Below are 18,618 nucleotides of genomic sequence, written 5' to 3'. Positions count from 1 at the left end.
CGTCTTCGTCGTTGCGAGAGAGCCAGGCCTGGGGCTACGGCCAACAATTAGCTGGCTACCTAAGTAGGGAGTTATGCAGCTTTATCGTATCCATGATGGATAGGGGTCGGGGAAAGCCCTGAAAAGGATACAGCATTCTCAGGCTCCATGTGTATTCTTGCCCCTGTCAGGCGTATCGAGTGATATGGCCTGGGACTGGTGAGTCTGGTTGTGCTAAGGTAGTACTTGACCCGTTGACCGGAAGCCCGTAGGCCGGCTCGTCGGTCTTGATCGCGATAACATCCAATTGCCAGGCGAGGAGCTGAAGTCGGTGACTTCCATGCTAGCAGCCCAGACAGCGGTTCCCAGTTGTAAGTCAATATGGTCTGAAACTGACCTCGGAGCAATTTGACTCAATGGAGTCATGGCTGCCCTGTGCTTTACGGGTTGAGCCGCCAGCCACCGAATCGTATGGGCTCAAGGTTACCTCGGCTGCGTGCCGCTCCCGCTTTCTCCGCTTAATTATGTCAACAAAATAGTGTACGAGTTCACTTGGCCCGGAACCGATCAATCATCACGGTACCGGGCTGCCGGGGCGGCAAATACGAGAGGCAAAGTGGGCCCCTTTTCGGCATTTGCGCCAATCTCAGCTCAACATCGCAGTGCTGCGCTTAACGTGGCAGTGCTTCTCGTATCCCCTTCCAGGGCAGCACGCAGATCTTCGTGTAGTTACGACGTCGACCTGGTGACATGACAAGCGGGTGGAAACAATGCTTCATTGTTGTATAAAGGCAGAAATGCACGAAGACTTCCTGACTGGACTCTTCTGCCTTCACATCAGCATCCTCACAATCATCATCAGATAAAGCATCAAGCTCTCCCGCCAGCTCAAATCCGATCGCTTTCTCATAAATCAACGACTCCAACCACCGCAGTCAAACCACCATTTTCAGCACTCCTTAAACTTAATCACCAAAAATGCAGCTCACCACCGCCCTCCTCTCCCTCTTCGCCGCCTCGGCCCTGGCCGCGCCCACAAACGGCTCGTCTTGCACAGCTCCGACACGCAAGTTCACCATCATGTCCCTGCGCTCCGCCTCGCCGATCCACTTCGCCAAAGCCGGCGCCCACGAGAACAAGCTCGCCCTGAACCTCCCACAAGACAAGCTCGACGCGCAATGCGCCGACGGCAACTCCCGCGCCGACGCCACCTTCTACATCAAGGACAGCGAGCTGTACCTCTACGGGCCCAAGGACAAGGTGCAGCAGGTCTTTGTCGACCGTTCTGGCATGGGTACGTTCACCCACCAATCCCTATCTCACCAATATCAGGGCCATATACTAACCAGGAATGAATGTCAACAGGCCAGGGGGTACTGCAATACTTCAACAAGGGCGAGACGAACCCCCCCAGCAAGGCGGAGCTGAAGGGCTGGGCCGTGGACGCCAACGATAACCTGACCTTCAACGGCTCGGGCCTTCTCGCGTGCCCCAGCACGACCGACTCATCCTGGTACATCTGGGTCTCGGTCGGCGTCGACAAGCCCGCGGGTCAGGAGGGCTGCGTGGGTTTCTCGGCGCGCACCGTCACCAATGCCAACCCCGTCAAGTGCACTTACAGCACCCACGCTTGAGAGGTCCACGGGGAAGGTCTTTTCTCTCTCTTGACTGGACTGGCAATGATGGCATGGCCAACTGATTTCCAGTTGAGGGGCTGAATTGGGACATGGGCTCGCAGTCAATGATGCGGAATAGAAAGGATAAGGGAGGCTTCGTTTTCAACATGTCAATACTTCCCGTATATTTTCCCCTAATCTTTATGCATGGAGGAGTTTAGGAATGCTTTGAGTATGTAAATAGAGGCCACGATCACAAATAGAGCGACACCAGAGCATTGATAACATACGTTGTTAATAACTTGGATTTCTTCCAAGTCATTCATCCCATATCGTGAATTTCTTGACGTTCGTGACTCAACCATAAGTGCTTTCTGAAACGGAAGGCAATGATGATCCTGGCCACACGCCTTCTTTTTGAGGGAGACGACACTTTGCTGCTATATTGTTAAATAAAGAGAAGGGGATCATCGGGATCGTACCTGCGAGAAACAAGGGACCACAAGCATCCGCATGTCACTCAATCTCAACCGTCATCTGCCTCCTTCCCTTAACCCACTTCCTATCTGACGCCTCGACATCAAACATGCCCACACGCCTCTGCCTCTGCCCATCCTTCATCAACACCAGGCCAACATCCCCATACACTCGCCGCGGGCTCAAGCCGTTCCCCAGCATCAAACAAACAACGGCAATGCTAGGCAACTCCTCAGGGTCCGAATCAAAGTACAACCGTAGACTGTTCGGGTACCTAACCCCCCCCCCCCCCCGACATGCGATAACACTTTGCGAGGAAGTTATTTCCGTGATAGTCATTCACATACTGGGCCTCTGACACTTGGGCCTCAAATGTCCACCCCGTCAGGCGGATCCGGCCTCCCATGACCCTTCCGAACGGGTCAACTCCCACTGGCAAGGTCTCTACACTCAAGACTGTCGGGGCCTGCAGCTTCGACCAGCCCTGCCCATAGTGCATCACTGACCCATCAAATGCCGCCCAGGACCACGAGGGAATGCCCTCATCGGCCGGGCCTGGTGGCCAGGGGTGGTCCCCCTTGGCAACCCGCAAGCAAAACATCGGGTGAAAGAACCAGGCCAATCCGCGGAGGATATCCCCTTTCCACAACCCGGCAGCATATGCGCTGCCGTCGGCGCTGCCAAGCATGTGTGCTACCTCGGCGGCCACCCCACTCACGGCAGGGAGTTTGTCCGTTTTGACGGTGAGCTGCCTCCGCGAATACGCCTCTACGAGGGTATACCATTTCCTCATGACTCGCTGAGCGGCTGGCAGACCCACAGAACCCCCTGTGGCATCAAGCAGCCGCCAGGTCGGACGGTCCACCATCATCCTCTTTGAAAAGACGCCGGACGCACCAAGCCAAGTAATCCACCCCCTCCCAGGGCGTGACCCCGCCGCCCGCCTGGTCTTGATCAACACCATCGCCTTGCTTCGGTTCCATCTCCCGCCCAACCTCGCTGGCCACACAGACCCTGCACTCAAACCAAACCTGGTCGCGGGCAAAGTGGAGGATGCGCGGCGCGAGCTCGCGCTCCTGCAACGTCCAGCCGCGAGCCGTGAGCGGGCCGCGGATGGCGTCGAGAAACGGGCCGTATTTCTGATAGACATGCACGGCTGATGCCGCGGGCTCCGATTTGTATTGGCGGTCGAACTCAGGGGACATGATGTTGCGCTGCGCTGAGGAAACCAAATACCTCTTCTGGCTGAGCACCACGGAGCCGGAGAGGGTGCTTGCGTCGCGTGGCAGCAGGCAGCCTGTCGTACTGGTCGGGGAGTCGGTGGCCTGAGTACAGTCAACAGTGTATGTAAGTGGGCTAACAACCATGAGCAAGGGTGAGGTTTGGGGCGTTGACGGCTTACTGCGATGGTGCAGACGGCGTTGAGATAGACTTTGCCCATTTGAGCACATTCGACTTGGAAGTCCTCCGGGCTGTCTTGGATAATGCAGAGCGAGTCGATCCAGATGTAGCGCAAGCCGAGGCCCCGCGTAATCTCCAGCGCGTCCCTAAACGTCTTGGAGAGTTCGTCCGGGTGAATCTTCTCCAGCCTGCTTGCCAATGTGGCTTTTGTAGTCTTTGGGACTGTCGCACCGCTGGCCGTGTAACACTCTTCCTCTTGTTTTCTGCCCTACTAAGCCAGCATTCAACTTCAAGAGAAACCCCGCCACAACTGAAGTAAGTAGCAAACGCCAGGCTGAACCCAAACCAAAACCAAAACCCACAACCAAAAACTGAACAACCAAAAACCCAACAACCAGAACCCAACAACCAAAAACCCAACAACCAGAACCCAACAACCAAAAACCAAAAGCTCAATACGCTAACCGGTAGCCACGACCACAGAAAGCGACTCCCAGTATCAAGAAGCGCGTAAGCAGGAGTTCCGAAATCATGGCGGATACAGCCAATACAGCCATCACAGCTATCACGGCTATCACCGATCGCTGCTCGTGCGAAAAAAATGGCGGAAAGTGCAACTCGCAAGTATGTCGTCGCGGAGCACAACTACGACGAGAGTCTGCTCGAGAAACTAGAACGCTACAAGCCAGGCGGCTATCACCCCGTCGCCATCGGAGACTTGCTTGGAGAATCCGACCGGTACCGCGTGGTCCACAAACTCGGTCACGGCGGTTATGCAACGGTTTGGTTATGCCACGACAAGTTTTCCAACAAGTGGCGCGCCGTCAAGATCGTGATGGCAAACGCATCAAGGCTCGACTGTCCTGATTTGATGGCCATCGAACGATTCCGCGGTGTCGACCCAAAGGTTCTGGAGGCAAACCACATTCAGTTGCCCCTCGAGCACTTCTGGATGAACGGACCCAACGGGCGCCATCTCTGCCTTGTGCTTCCGTTTCTTGGCCCAAACCTGAACTATCTGTTCACGGCATACGGCCACTTGACCGAAATGCTGAAGGACATCTGCTTTCAAGCGGCACAGGCACTCAACTATGTGCACTCTCTGGAGCTTTGCCATGACGACTTCCGCCCCGAAAACATTCTCCTTCGGCTCGCTGACGGGGTTGACGAATGGAAAGAGGAGTAGTTGATGAAGGTCTTGGGCAAACCAGAGCTGCTCCCCGTCCTATTAGCGCCTGAGGCTGGGCCAGAGGTCGACTACCTTGGCTTTCATCCCACTGCCGGAAAGGGTTGGAAGGAGCGCTTGGCCGAAACCCCTCTGCTAGATCCTGAAGAGATCGAGCCAGGCGTTCCTCGCTATCTTGTCCTTCCCGCAGCCACGCACTATGGGGCTGGTATCTACTCCAACCAGATTGCCCTCATTGATTTTGGCGTCTCGTACCCCGTCAGAGAGCCACCAGTGGGTAAAGGCACGGGCATCCCATTGCCTTACGCACCACCGGAGGGACTATTTGCATTGGACCAATTACTCGGCTTCCACAGCGACATATGGTCTCTGGGCTGCACCATGCTCCAGGTGCGGCTCGGCTTTCTGCCATTTGGGACTTTCCTCGACTCATTTCTGGAGCAGATCGAAGGTCTTGAGTGGGTCTTGGGTCCGTTGCCGAATCCTTACAGGAAGGTCTGGAAAGAATGGGACGGCGTATTCGTCAATCATGACGAAGAGAGCGAAGACTGCGACTCGGATGACGACAGCTGGAAAGATGACGAGACTGTGCTAGCCACAGTCCCGACTTATCAGAAGCTTGAACTGGAGCAGGAAAGGGCCGAAAAATTGGAGAAGGAAAGAGGCGAAAAAGTGGGAGACGGAAACTGGCTGAAGTATTTGATGCTCAAAGGGCACGAGATGGCTGTCAACAAGAGTAAGGCGGCGGAAATTGCGGCTAAGGCGCAGGCAAGCCCACACCTGCTGCCGTCGTTCGAGCCCAAGAGCGAAAGAGAGCTGTACAGGGGCGATGGATACCGTTACACGATGACCAGGGATGAGTTCGAACAACTCCATGACCTCTGCCAAAAGATTTTCCAGTGGCAACCTGAGCAGCGGGCGACATTGGACACGATCCTCGCGCACGAGTGGTTTAAAGGGCGCGCCTTCCGCGCAGCCAGCAGCCGGCCCGGAAGTCCGTCCAACGATCTTCCTTTGGGCTCCGTCGAATGGCTTGAACGCCCCGAGGGCTCACACACATGCCATGCTCCGCGCGCCCCGACGCCCGTCGACAACATGGAAATTACCGGCACAGGTAGCGACTCCACGCGCGCCTCGACGCCCGACAGCATGGCAAGTACCAGTCCAAAGACCGATGCTCCGCGCCCCTCGACGCCCATCAGCAGCATGGAAATTACCGGCCCAACGCTCCCCTTGACGCCCCCCTTGACGCCCCCCTTGTCACCCGACAGCATGGAAAGTACCATCGAGGAGCAGCCCGCTGTCGAGGAGCAGCCTTCAGTCGAGGAGCAGCCTATCGAGGAGCAAGCCGCGGTTGAAGAGCAGCGCCCTGAGACCGATGCTCCACGCCCCTCGACACCCGACAGCATGGAAATTACCGGCCCAAGTACCGACTCTCCGTGCGACCAGAGTAACCAGACACCCAACAGCAGCATGGAGAGTACCGGCCCAAAGACCGACGCTCCGCGCTCCTCGGCTCCCACCTGCATGGAAAGTACCGGCCCAAGTACCGACTCAATGAACAAACGGAAGAGGCGCTCTTCAAGCACCCACTCACTGTCCTCGGTCAAACGGAAGCTGAGCCCTAGGAACATTGCTTCCAAGTTCCGGGCATGGAAGAACCGGAGCCAGGATGTGCCCAAAGAGAAGATGCATGCTCCGCGCGCCCCGACACCCACCAACGAAATGGCAAGTACCGAGGGGGTTGTAACAATCGTCGGCAAGGGCATTAAGCGGAGACTGGACATGATCAAAGAGAAGGCGGAAGCTCTGCACCCCGGAAAACGCACCAAGAGCATGGCAAATCCTGGCTCAAGTACGGTACCGACTCAGGCATCGGCTCAGCTACCGGCTCAGCTACCAGCTCAATTACCGGCTCCAGCGGCTCAGCTAGCGGCTCAGCTACTGGCTCAGCTACCAGCTCAGTTACGGGCTCATCTACCGGCTCAGCTACCGGCTCAAGTGTTGGCTCATTGGACCCTGAGAGGGAGCGCTCAGGAGGAATACTATTGGGAACTTGTAGGTTTTCAATCATTGGAGGGTGGCCAGTGGACGGATCACGGAGCAGCAAACGAGTCAGGTTCAGTTAGCGGACAGTCGGACACAGTCACACAGTGACACATCACACAAGTTACAACCGGAGCTTAGTACCTAGGACCAAGTATTCTTAGGAACGGGGGTAGGCTCTGAATAGAGCTATTATTGCTCACTCAAGAGTAGCGAGTATTGTAGCATTGAAGAGAAGCACTTTGGATTGTCAAATCATCAATGCAATGAGAGCGGTGGAGAGGCTTAGGGTTAATGGTAGTTAACTAGGAACTCAACTTCTAATGCTTCAACCCCGCCCTGCAGGCTGCAGGCTGCCGCCTCCGTTGGCTTGCTCGCAGTTGGTCCAATTCGTGCCCTCCTCTGTTTCTCCATCCCTTCCGTCCATTGTTGCCCGTCTTCTGACTGCGAGCTGCTGGCGGCCACATTGATACGACAACAGCCGAGTTCTCGCGAACCCAGTACACGATTTACATCAGAATAAGAAGCCAGCGAAGCAATGCGACTCATCAACACGCAGACGCTGAAACTCAAAGAGTTCTACGGCACCAATATTCCTCAGTACGCGATTCTATCTCATACGTGGGAAGAAGAAGAGGTCGACTTTGGGCAGTTCTCGCGGCTGCCACACGCTGAACTAGCCAGGAGAAAGGGCTTCGCCAAGATCAAACAAGTTTGTCGCCTCGCAAGAGGGGCTGGCATTGAGTGGGCGTGGTTGACACGTGTTGCATCGACAAGAGCAGCAGCGCCGAGCTGACCGAGTCCATCAACTCAATGTTCGCATGGTATTTGGGATCGAAGGTCTGCTACGCATACCTGTCAGATTTGAAACCTGATGCGCAGCGAAAGGAGGGGGAGGCACCGGACAATGACGCTGCCTCAGGGCCGACCGAAAAGGAGCACGACACCGAGTCTCATATTGAGCATGACTCGCTGGCCCAAAGAGTCGCCAAATACGCCCACTGTCGGTGGTTCACCCGCGGCTGGACGCTCCAGGAGTTAATTGCGCCGCGTCGGTTGGGGTTCTACAACCAGAACTGGGAGTTCCAGGGGGAAAAATCCGAGCTGAGTGCTGTGCTGACTGAGATAACGAGGATCAGCCCGGCCATCCTCGACGACGCGAGTTTGTTGCCCACCGTTCCAGTGGCGCAGCGCATGTCCTGGGTGTCTAGGAGGGAGACCACTCGCGAGGAGGATATAGCGTATTGTCTTCTTGGTATCTTTGACGTCCATATGCCCTTGCTGTACGGCGAAGGCAAAAGAGCGTTCATCCGTCTTCAAGAGGAGATTATCAAGGACACCAACGACCCCAGTCTCTTCGGATGGCTTTTGGACTCGGAACAGGCCAGCTCCCAAAAGCATTGGGGCATCCTGGCCCCCTCACCCGCGGCCTTTGCTGACTGCGCCGATATTGAGTTGCGGGTGGATCCGATGCACAACAACGAATGCGCCATCACGAGCAAAGGGCTTCGCTTCACGCCCGTCCCAGGAGGCGGGCTGCGGTTCGGGGAGAGGGGCATGTCAGCCACGTATGTTATGAATTTGCAATGCCGCCGACGCAACAGAGTCGAGAGTCTCGGCATATTTCTCGAGCAGCAAGGCTGCGACGTATACACCAGGGTGAAGCCGGACAAGCTGTCCAAGTCACGACGGTCCTCGGACGACAAGCATCGTACCTTTTACGTTACGAAGACCGTGCCACCCGCCATGGCCATCATGCTCCGGACTAGCCATCGGGACGCCGTCAACCTGTCGCGGGCGCTAGACACGCTGGGGGAGTTGAAAATTTGGCCGGCGGAAACAGAAGCCTTCGAACCGGCCGGTCACTGGGACCGTCAGCGCTGCATGTTTCTGACTCGCGGTACGAGGCATTTCAGAGGCATAGCTAGGTTCCTGCAGTTGGTGCCCGGTGGCACGTGGCGCAGTTTGACGATAACGCTTCTCCTGTATAACGAAAATCTTCGGGTTCTTCTAGAGTACGATGATGCCAGCAAGAATGCCAATGACCTAGGCCAGCTACCGACTGTGAACGTGCTCGTCATTGAACCACTCCCAGAAGGGACACAAAAGGTGCAGCTAACCGCAAGAGCGGTGCGGGAAGAGATGGATGGTCAGCCTGTCTATTTCGTGATGATTGACAAGCTCTATGTATATGATATGATCTCGAGTTCTTGACTCTGCGAGGTTCAAATGTCGAGATGTCATGGGTTTTCTGCCTGGTTTGTGTTGTTCGGACGGTTGTGCGGTTGCACCTTCCAATGTCAGCTCCTGCGAGTGACCAGGCCCTTATCAGGGTTAGGGTCATATGTCCTCGCTTTCGCGGTTGCCGAGCTGTTGATAATGCCCCACGGCCCCCACCTGACGACCAACACGCCGCCAGTCAAGTGTTAACGGCCGACGCGTCATGAGGAGCAAACCTTAAAACATGAACCTAAATTAAGGTACCTTTAGACTTTTCGAACAACGGGGTTGGCATCTAGACAAATCCCAACACACTGGCAACATGATGTCACCATGGCGAGACAAAATACCTTCACGCTCGTGCCCAACCCTCTGGGAATGCAGGGCCTCATGTCGCGACCGGCAAGCGGACCCGAGAGCAAGCCCCCGATGACATCGAAACAGGCCCAGAAACTCTACAGGCAGGCGAACCGGCAGCCCCGGATGTCAAAGGCTGAACAGCGTCGACTCGAGCGCGAGGAGCAGGAGCGTATTCGAAAGGAGCTGGAAAAAGAAAAGCAGGCTGCCAAGGCACGCGCCTTGCGCGAAAGAAAGAAGGCCAAGGAACAGCAGGCGCTCGAAGACAAGAAGCGCAAGGGCCTGCCGCTTGTCGACGTACGACCGAGCCAGGATACAATTTCGAGATTTGTCAGAGGCAATGGCCTTGGAAAGAAGCGAGACTCGACCGGCGCCAGCCTTTCACCTGTTGTTGAGGACCCGGGGTCGGATAAGGAGAACAAGAGCTCCCCCGCCGAACAAGAAGTGCGCGAGGGTCACCACAAGAGAAGGCGCTCTAGTCTGCCCGACTCGCCATCGAGTGCAAATACTGACCAGTTAGACGTTGGGACAAGTCGGAAAGTCCTTCAGGAGACAACCAATATGCTGAATACTGGGCCAAAAGTTGCAAATCATGCCTCAAGAATCTCACCACCCAGCAAAGCTCCGTCCGTAAGGACGCCTGCTCGTGGATCCTATACCTCATCCAATGTTCCCGCGTTCAAGCAGCCTATACCAAGTTTGAAGTCCGGAGGAGTGCAACGACCAAAGTTCCTTTCACCTAGTTTGCGCTCATCAAATGCACGTACTTTACCACCACCGCCTCCTCCTCCTCCTCGCTCGACAATCACCGACAGGACAAACCCTCCGCAAGATAACTTGATCTCAACTCCGCCGACGAGCACCCAGCTCTTCCTCATGTCTCACATAGACGACCTATTTCCCTCCCCTTCCCAACAAGCACTCGAGTTGCAAGCTGAGCAGCCTGTGCCCAAACCAGACGTCTGGCCAGACTCCCGACCAGCGCAGACCGCTCAGCAGGTTGCTCAGATAAACGCAATGCCGCCACCTCCTCGTCCGGTCAAGAAAATCACTGAACCCCCTAGCATGCCGTTCATCTCTACCCAAGATTTAGTGCTCTCCTCGCAGGACATCCAAGATCTGGAGGCGCCGACGAACCCCCAGCCCACAATTCGGCCGAGGGCGTCATTGCAGACAATCCGTTCACTACAGGAACACAACCTTGTCAATAACCATACTACTGCGCTGGAACAAGGAAGCCCAAGGGCTGGGATCTCAACGGCAAAGCCTAGCTCTAAACCTCAATCTCCGCCTGCACCACCACGAGACAGCACTGCTTTCCGCCCAGCATCGGGCGTGGCATCCAAGGAGGAGAAGATTCAACCTCCTCCCGCCTCCCGTGAGAAGCCACGCTTCTTCGGTTCCAGTGGTTGCGGATTAGACATCTTGTTTGCCATCGATGAGAGTCGCAAGTCGCACGCAGAAGAGGAACGGAGGCGACAGAGTGAACGGCAGGGGCAAAACAGCGCGGGCAGAAACACGAGCCCGGAGCTTACCCAAGGTCAGCACCAAGACCAGCATGGAGATCACCCGAGTCAGAGGGTATCCCAGCGCGATCCGGCAGTTGGCAGCCTGCCAAAAGTGACAGCGGTCACAATGTCTCAAGAGACAGATTACGGCGACCTTGAGCTCGATGCAGTGGACTTTGTGGATCTCGGCTTGGAGATATGATTGATGAAAACATGATTACGACGTGAGGAGAATACTTGAATGGCAGCGAAGACATTGGATACGCACACACCAGAATCTTGGTCGGCCGAAACAACATCAGAGCTTATGTCATGGCCAGGTTGCAGAGCAGAGTTAATGTACGAAATGCATGAATGCACGTATATTGAATGCATCGCAGGGCAACCAATCTAGACCATACAATGGGTAAGTGCGGCACTCGACTTCCCCAGGTCTCGTGGTTTTCTGTGTTACTTTGTGCGTCAGGGCTGCCAGGTCATCGAAATCCTTCCCGAGTTCATGCCTGGCGCATCCCTTTGGGTGCCAAGGTCGGAGCGATTGGGCAGTAACCAAGCGGCCGTATGTTGTCCTGCTGCATCGCATTGGACGGCACATGCAGTGCCATGGGGTGAGGGTGGGTGGGACTCTGTAGCTGGCTGCCCAAAAGCATCCCCCTATTCTTACCAGCTTCAACTCCCACGTCAATCCAGCCCTCCGAGTGGTTGAAGTTCAGTGCAGCTCTGTAATAAACCGGCCCGTCGGGTGCAGTCATCAGCTTCATCAGTCCCAATACTGAAAGCCTGGAAGCCAACAGCAAGGAATGCAATAACCACACCCTTCGATCGCGCACACCATCTTGCTTCTTTGCCCTGGTTCCCCACATTTTAACCCCTGTCGTCAACCCTCCCGCCCTGCATTTTTCACCTCAGCCCCAGAGGCCTCACTCAAACAGACAGAGCCATCTCCAAACCCTGCGTTTCTGGAACCGCACCAGCAACGGAAGAGTGAGATACTAGCTAGACTAGGAATGAGCCGCCGCGCCGATCGCCGCTATTCAGCGGGCTTCAACCCTGGCTACGATTACGGCTCCATCCCGTGGGACGTCAGGACAGTACACGGCGGCGATGATGATGATGTCAGGAACCCGGGCCTTAGCGGATGCATTTCGGCCAGCGTGATCGGCTATGGAGACAGCGTGGAACTTACTCACCGGCCACGGATTCGGCGTCGGGACAGAGACTGGAACAGGGACCGGGACAGAGATGGCAGCAGCGGCATCAGGTCCCGAGCAAGCGGAGACCGATCGTCATTTTCAGACCGCGAGCGTGAGAGGCTCAAGCAGCGCATGTGTCTGGAGCGAAATCAATCAAACACCTCGTCGACGACGTCGTCGTCGTACTATCATCCACGGCAGCAGCATCATCAAGCCCGCACCAGGTCACTCTCGCTCGGCCGCGGGTATTCGTACTCGTCTTACTCGTCTGCTGACTCGGAAGACGGGGCGCTTGAGCGTGACGATGCATGGGGAAGCGCCACGGTGATCTCCCCCGGGCGCGGGTATTACCACCACGAGCGTCTGAGCCTGTCCAGCCCGAGGGTTGAGCTTGCCGACGCGGGCTGGCCGCTGGCTAGTTCGAGGCCTGCGTCGCCGCCGCCCAGTTGGCATCGACCAGGGCGCAGGGATCGGTATGAGAGGGGGTATGTCATTGATTCCCGGCATGGGCATGATGGGTTGAGGTTTGGAATGGGGCCGCTGGGAATCGACATCACTGAGGAACCGCTGCCGAATCCGAGAGTCCCGTCGACTAGAAGTACGAGTTATGATAGACCTAGGGATGGCGCCGCCCGGTCAAGGAAAGCCGCTGCAAGTCCCGCGCAGAGTGTGAGGGCTGCTTCGTGAGTCGACTTTCATACACCGGCTGGCTCTTGGTTTGATTAGCACGCACACAAAACGGATTTTCTGACAAGGCGCAGCAAATTCCGGCCTCCCAAGGTGCAATACAACCAGGTTCACGCCTTGATCCTGACCTGGTCATTTCATGATCTCAGGACGGAGGATTACACGGCTCCGCCGACGTCTGATTATGTTTCTCTCGAAGAGGAGACGGCGCGCTTGCGCGACACGTTGGAGGGTTACGGCTACACGGTGCACGAGTTTTTGATTCCGATGCATCGGTCCGTCGAGAGTCTCAAGAGCCAGCTGAAGCAGTTTTGCCGCCTAGCGGCCGACGACACGTTGCTGATTATCTACTACCATGGACACGGAGCGTTGGATGACGAGAATGAGCTCGTCTTTAGCAGGTGGGCATTATTGATTTCTCGCAAAGATGGTTGCAGTGGGGACGTGAAATGGGGGAGATGGAACTGAACTGACAGCACGGCCTACTCCTTTAGCCATGACCACCCAAACAACGCGGAATGGTCTCAAGCCGCCGCCGCAGAGCTCTACGCCGCGCTCCTCAGCGGTGACGCTTGTGCCACGCACGGCCGCCGCGACAGGTATCAGGAGCTGTTGAAGAAATAGTTTGTTTTCCCCCCGCCCGTCCGCAACCACCAACCCCCAGATTTTTCCTCCGCTGACGCTAACACCCCCCTTTCCACCCGCACCAGCGAACGCTACCGGCCCGTGGCAACCGTGAAATGGGATTCCATCCGGGGCACCGTCCTCTCCGCGCCCTGCGACGTGCTGCTCGTCCTCGACTGCTGCGCCGCGGGCGGGGCCAACCTCCGGCACATCAACTGGCAGCCTCCCCCCGGCACCGAGTGTTACACCAAGCACCTGTTTGCCGCGTGCGGGTTTGAGTCGAGCACGAGCGACGACATGACGGCCGCCATGTGCGAGGTGCTCGTGGAGTGGGTGCCCCCGCCGTCGGCAGATGCCACGGCGTCGCCTGCTCGGCCGGCGGGCGAGACAACAACAGTCACTCCTGGGAGTGGGAGTGGTGTGTTGACTACGAAGCGGCTGCACCAGCTCATGGAGGATAAGCTGCAGAAGCGCTCGGTCGGGTCGCAGCCTATTTTTAAGCAGCTGCTGCCGCATGATCCGGAGCAGTATATTACCCTGCCGAATCTGAGGGAGGTGGATTTGAAGATGGGGGAGAGGCGCGGTAGGAGGGGGTATGTGTTGGCGTAAGGGTTTCATGGGTAATGGAGGTGTGTTTCTGAGAATTTTCTGTCGAGGTTTGTCTGTACTGAAGCGATGGCGTAACGGGTGGGGGATTGCTTTAGTTGCTGTGCAACGAACGAGACAAGTTAGGTGTTATGCATTCATGATGTTATCATCAACATTGCCCTCGATCACAACACGGTGGCTCTGCAGACCTTACCAGCCACCGAGAGCGAGCTCGGATTCCGCACGATACGCTTGGGCGTAGTTGAGACGACGCAGAAACACTAGCCACAGGTCACAATAAACACGCCTTGACCCCGGATTGTAGAGATCACAAAGTCTGACTATTAATAACCGGCCAACCTGTCTTTGCCCGCCCAAATCAACAAACCCCATACAGACTGGAACTGCCATGTGAAGGCCCAGCATCAAATTCTCAGCAATGTACCAAAGACCCTACTTCGCGTCGGACGGGGACCCTGACTTCACGTTCGGGTGGGGTTACTCGTTCGTAACCATTCAAATCAGCGAAGAATACGTGGACACAGGCGATGGCGGAAAACCAGAGAGACGGATAAAGGTTGAAACTGACGACCTGGGCTCGATGATATGCCGGTCCTTGGTCAGGGGCGGCAAGGCTCTCGCAGCCAAGCTCAACTCTTGCAACTTGAAAAGATCGAAAACAGGGGAGCATCACAAGGGATGGAGGGCGCGACTCATGCCATGGAGAAGATCCAAAACGGCCGGAAACTCCAGGGAGAAGGACATGAGCAAGACCACCTCGACCAGCCCAGACCAGAGCAACACCACCACAAACATAATCGATCATGTCTACCCCCCCTGGGCGCCTCAGAACTTAGCTGCTGATACCCGCACGATAGACGTCAGGCAGCGGCGAAGATTGTCAGAAATACAACAACAAGCAGAGGAGGTGGAGGAGGATATGGAGCCTCTCCTCGGCCACCGACACCAACACCACCGCACAACCGACACCATCAGCACCACCGTTAACAGCAACAGCAATGATACCACCAAAACCACCCGTGCTCAGAAGTACAGCTCCAACAACAGCCACAAGAAGCGCCATCAACCTCGCGAGGCCTGGTGGCTGGATTACCAGAACCATGACCAGGACCAGGACAAGGACAAGGCCGAAAACGAAGACAACAATATCGATGACGACGGGGACGAGGCAACAATGCTGCACGATGGTGCAGGCGCGGGGTCGTCATCAGGCCCAGGGCGAAGGCGTAGGTGGTCTTGTCCTCTTGGACCGGAGTATTTTCAGGTCATTTGCTGAACTACAGCAACGGTCCGCGGGTCCGGGCTACCATCTCTGCTCCTATTGTTGACTTGGGAAGTTTCTCTTATGACTTATGGGGCAGGGCATATCGTGATGCAGATGGGTAGCAGATCTCCCTTGATAATATGACTTGGGGGTTGGGAAGGGAGGGACAGTTACTTATCCGTGGTAGGTAACCGGAACCTAGCGTTGCAGGGAGCGAGCGTTGATGGTTGGCTTGATGATCTGCAAGTTTAGCGGCGAGGCTGGCGAGGGATGTGGTTTGGATGATGGGGGGTTGGTTCTATGTGTGGTCCTGTACCCAAGTTTTGAAGTGATGGGACATGCTAAGTTGAAAGGCGAAAGACGGGTGAGCCACAGATTGGATAGACACCCGGGCATGGAAGGACACCAGCCAGGGCGAGAGAGATAATTTCAGCACCCCTCCCTGAGCATTTTGTCGTGATGGCCTTGCCGTGACTTGCCTTGAGCAAATGCCCTCATTTAGTACTTACTAGCGGCCGACACAGTCGTGAACCCCAACTTGCAGGTAATGAACTTACACACCAAGCAAGATGACGGAATGAGAACGAACAACACCGAAGCACACTCAAGAGAACAACGAGTCAGGTTTCTTCTGCCTTGATTAAGACCACTAGAAGTCTGCCATCAGCAGGCGCTGCTCCCCGATCCCAGACCCCTTGTCCTAGAAGGGCCAGGGTGGCCGTAAAACCCATGGGTGAATGCAGGTTGCTCCCATAAGAGCAAGAACAGAAGAAGGAAGGGGCCAGCTCAAAGCCCAAAAATATAAACAACATACAAAGGTACACAAGAGGGTAATGGAAGAACCGCCTCTATCCGCATGGCGGCAGCATCCTTCATCTCTTGCAGTCCAGTTCTCTCCCCCCCAACCCCCGAAATCAACCAACCAAACGCCTAGCTATGCCGCCCCTTGACACGCTGAAGCTGCGTGGCGCAACACAGATAAATGAGAAGGAAAGAGAGTCTGCTCCTGCCTTGCCTTGGCCTCCACCGCTCCGAACGTGACAGATCCCCCAGAGAGTCGCATGCATGAAAGCCAAGGGGTCGAAGCAACCTTGGCCCAGACCGACCGACGGGTATCATCAGCCCGGAATCGCCATCGCCACGTCTGCGTATTAATCAGCACGTTCTCGTCGCCATGCAGCAAGAATCCAGACGACGATATTTCCGTCTTGGGCTATCGAAGAGGTGACAAATCCGATATACGCCATTCCGAGAGCCAGAGCCAACCCCTCAGGAGGAAAAAAATCAGAGGAACAGCCCGACCCACGCCGGTTTATTGCTGACGTCTGACCTGCAGCCCTCGACGGCGCACAGGATCTGGCCTCGACGGACACTATCCAAGCCCTTGCGGAAGTTCGCCGATGAGTTCTTGCCGCCTTTGCGGCCTTCGTAGCAGTCCTTGCAGTAGACCTAACCAAACAACAACACAAGAATATTAGTTAAGAGCTCATGTCACTTCTGATAGGAATCAAAACTCACGTGTCCACACTCCTTGACCGCCCAAAAATGATGCTCCTCGCGATCCTTGCGCGTCCTGGCCTTCTTCGCGGGCGGGCCATTCACCGAGTCCTCCTCTTCAGGATCATACTGCAACTCCTGCTCACAGCTCGGACACACAGCTACCTCGTCCTCGCTGCCAGCGCCGGTACCAGTGTTGCGGGTAAACCCGGGACGCGCGGGCGGAGGCGGGACGTGCGCCGGCTTACGAGACCCGCCGCCGCCTCCTCCTGCTCCTCCTCCTCCGTGTCCGTGGTGGTGGTGGCCGCCAACGTGGTAATTCAGGTTTGGCACGTTCTCGGCCAGCGGGTTGTTCAGGTTATTATTGTTGTTGTTGTTGTTGGCTTGTTGTGCGCGGCCGCCACCAATGATCTGCACGTCGACATCGATGGGCTGGTGGTTGCCAAACACCCCGCCTAGACGGTGCACGAAGTCGAGGGGACGAGAGGCCATGTGCGTCACGAAACGGTAGACGGTGCTGAAGTCGGCTTCGGAAAGGTCGACGCGCTGCCGTCGGGGGGGAGGCGGCGGTGGATTGTGCGGTCGGTGGTGATGGCGGCGAGGGGGTGCTTCGGGCATTCGGGGCGGCGGAGGGGCGTCGTCCAGGGTCAGGTCAATGACGATTTCGTGGTGGTTGCCGCCGAGAAGGCTGCCATCGCTGCGTGGAAGGGAAGGTGTGCGCTGGTTCAGTGACGCTTGCCTCCGTGAATTTCGGTTGGAGTTATGGTCTGCATTTGAGTTGCGAGACCGCGCTGGAGCCGCGGCTCGAGGTTGCTCGGGTGAATCAGGCTCGCCTGTCAAGTCGATAACTTCTGCCTGGGCAGATGCTCGAGCTGGTGTCCGAGACCTGCGCCGCGCTGCACGAGCCGGGCGTACCTCCATCTCAACCAGCTCATCCATGTCGGCCGCTGAAGCACGCTCCCGAGCCGACCGATGACGAGAATGTTGACGATGGTTATCCCAGGCCTGCTGTAAGGGCGTGGGACGACGTAATTGCTCTTGAATCCGATTTTGAATCCGATTTCCCAACTCTTGTTCCCAGTTGTTGTAATCCAGAGCGAACAACGACCCAAGCGGCGGGAGAGCTTCTACACCTTGGTTAACGAATAGTGAATCCGCTGGCGAGTCTCTTAATCCCTCAGAGCGTCGGCCTAGACCAACAGAAAATCACGTCAACCTCGTGATTTCCTTCGCATCAGATGAGTTCTTACCGTCGGAATGACCATCTCCCGCGTGGCTCTCACCCTCAAACACGTACTCAAACTCGTGCTCGTCTTCGTCGTCGATTATTTCCTCGTCCTCATGGTCGTATATCCCGTAGGCCACATCAACGTCGTCACCGTAGTCCGACGCGAGCGCACCCCCCTCCAACTCAAAATCGTCCTCAAGGGCGGAGTCAGCGTCGGATACACTGGGGGAATGTGAAACGCGGGAACTCGAGTACGGGGCCGGCGATGAGTATAGTTCGGATTCGGGATCAACGTCGATGCTGTCTGCGCCGTCGTCAAACTCTGAAGCCTGGGATTCGTCCAGGTAATCATCCCAGTCCATATTTTCCGCTCTCCCCTTCAGCCTCGCCTTAGCGCTGCATTCCACGGGCCGCGGTAGGGTAGCTATCGGGCGTAGCTAGATTCGTAGTCGATTTCGCTCCGGGTAGAAAGAAAGTCGAACACAGTGATGAGTCGAGCGAAGCGTGGGCAATTATGCCGTGGCACTTGGGAAGCTGAAGGTAAGGCGGCCCGGACTTGGCGGGGTGGTTTGTTTTGGCACGTCGGTGGTTCACAAATGGTCGAAAAGAAGAGGGGCGGTAGTGAGGAGCCGAGGAGCAGCGACGGATTACTGCTGCGAAACTCGACGCGCTTCTCGGTGCTTCAAGGGCAACAAGGAAAATCGTGCCGCGAGTCCGAGTTGAGCG

The 18,618-nt window shown here is 56.2% G+C and overlaps 10 protein-coding genes across 10 annotated transcripts; 7 read left to right on the top strand and 3 right to left on the bottom strand.

Moving 5' to 3' along the window:
* The first annotated feature begins 525 nt into the window (after positions 1-525).
* On the top strand, positions 526-1,911 carry N656DRAFT_783642 (uncharacterized protein). Its single transcript, XM_064815992.1, has 2 exons — positions 526-1,273; positions 1,345-1,911. The coding sequence occupies exons 1-2, from the start codon at positions 958-960 to the stop codon at positions 1,611-1,613; spliced, it is 585 nt and encodes a 194-aa protein (XP_064666547.1). The 5' UTR covers positions 526-957; the 3' UTR covers positions 1,614-1,911.
* A 200-nt stretch (positions 1,912-2,111) lies between these two features.
* N656DRAFT_801398 (uncharacterized protein) lies at positions 2,112-2,865 on the bottom strand (the record flags this gene model as incomplete). Its single annotated transcript, XM_064818120.1, has 2 exons — positions 2,112-2,334; positions 2,420-2,865. The coding sequence occupies 2 exons, from the start codon at positions 2,863-2,865 to the stop codon at positions 2,112-2,114; spliced, it is 669 nt and encodes a 222-aa protein (XP_064666546.1).
* Positions 2,866-2,908: 43 nt separating this feature from the next.
* N656DRAFT_801397 (HET-domain-containing protein) lies at positions 2,909-4,006 on the bottom strand (the record flags this gene model as incomplete). The annotated part of the gene is made up of 3 exons (XM_064818119.1): positions 2,909-3,397; positions 3,475-3,736; positions 3,939-4,006. The coding sequence occupies 3 exons, from the start codon at positions 4,004-4,006 to the stop codon at positions 2,909-2,911; spliced, it is 819 nt and encodes a 272-aa protein (XP_064666545.1).
* A 62-nt stretch (positions 4,007-4,068) lies between these two features.
* On the top strand, positions 4,069-5,622 carry N656DRAFT_738890 (kinase-like protein; the record flags this gene model as incomplete). The annotated part of the gene is made up of 2 exons (XM_064812773.1): positions 4,069-4,635; positions 4,714-5,622. Coding segments are annotated over exons 1-2 (1,470 nt in total), but the record flags the coding sequence as incomplete, so codon positions are not given.
* Positions 5,623-7,018: 1,396 nt separating this feature from the next.
* Positions 7,019-8,978, top strand: N656DRAFT_783639 (uncharacterized protein). The gene has a single exon (XM_064815991.1). It carries the CDS (start codon positions 7,519-7,521, stop codon positions 8,917-8,919), a length of 1,401 nt encoding a protein of 466 aa, XP_064666543.1. The 5' UTR covers positions 7,019-7,518; the 3' UTR covers positions 8,920-8,978.
* A 280-nt stretch (positions 8,979-9,258) lies between these two features.
* Positions 9,259-10,992, top strand: N656DRAFT_801395 (uncharacterized protein; the record flags this gene model as incomplete). The annotated part of the gene is made up of 1 exon (XM_064818118.1): positions 9,259-10,992. The coding sequence occupies one exon, from the start codon at positions 9,259-9,261 to the stop codon at positions 10,990-10,992; it is 1,734 nt and encodes a 577-aa protein (XP_064666542.1).
* Positions 10,993-11,490: 498 nt separating this feature from the next.
* On the top strand, positions 11,491-12,874 carry N656DRAFT_368276 (uncharacterized protein). The gene has a single exon (XM_064809407.1). It carries the CDS (start codon positions 11,798-11,800, stop codon positions 12,668-12,670), a length of 873 nt encoding a protein of 290 aa, XP_064666541.1. The 5' UTR covers positions 11,491-11,797; the 3' UTR covers positions 12,671-12,874.
* Positions 12,740-13,903, top strand: N656DRAFT_717071 (uncharacterized protein; the record flags this gene model as incomplete). Its single annotated transcript, XM_064812180.1, has 4 exons — positions 12,740-13,071; positions 13,165-13,293; positions 13,381-13,618; positions 13,682-13,903. Coding segments are annotated over 4 exons (921 nt in total), but the record flags the coding sequence as incomplete, so codon positions are not given.
* Positions 13,904-14,398: 495 nt separating this feature from the next.
* N656DRAFT_783636 (uncharacterized protein) lies at positions 14,399-15,578 on the top strand. Its single transcript, XM_064815990.1, has one exon. It carries the CDS (start codon positions 14,646-14,648, stop codon positions 15,177-15,179), a length of 534 nt encoding a protein of 177 aa, XP_064666539.1. The 5' UTR covers positions 14,399-14,645; the 3' UTR covers positions 15,180-15,578.
* Positions 15,579-16,451: 873 nt separating this feature from the next.
* Positions 16,452-18,254, bottom strand: N656DRAFT_771429 (uncharacterized protein; the record flags this gene model as incomplete). Its single annotated transcript, XM_064813859.1, has 3 exons — positions 16,452-16,616; positions 16,686-17,854; positions 17,915-18,254. The coding sequence occupies 3 exons, from the start codon at positions 18,252-18,254 to the stop codon at positions 16,452-16,454; spliced, it is 1,674 nt and encodes a 557-aa protein (XP_064666538.1).
* Positions 18,255-18,618: the final 364 nt, after the last annotated feature.

Source organism: Canariomyces notabilis (genome assembly GCF_033297395.1).
Source record: "Canariomyces notabilis strain CBS 508.74 unplaced genomic scaffold N656scaffold_28, whole genome shotgun sequence".
Taxonomy (NCBI): Eukaryota; Fungi; Ascomycota; class Sordariomycetes; order Sordariales; family Chaetomiaceae; genus Canariomyces; species Canariomyces notabilis.
The sequence above is the reverse complement of the archived record's forward strand: the minus strand, read 5'-3'. Positions and strand labels throughout refer to the sequence as shown.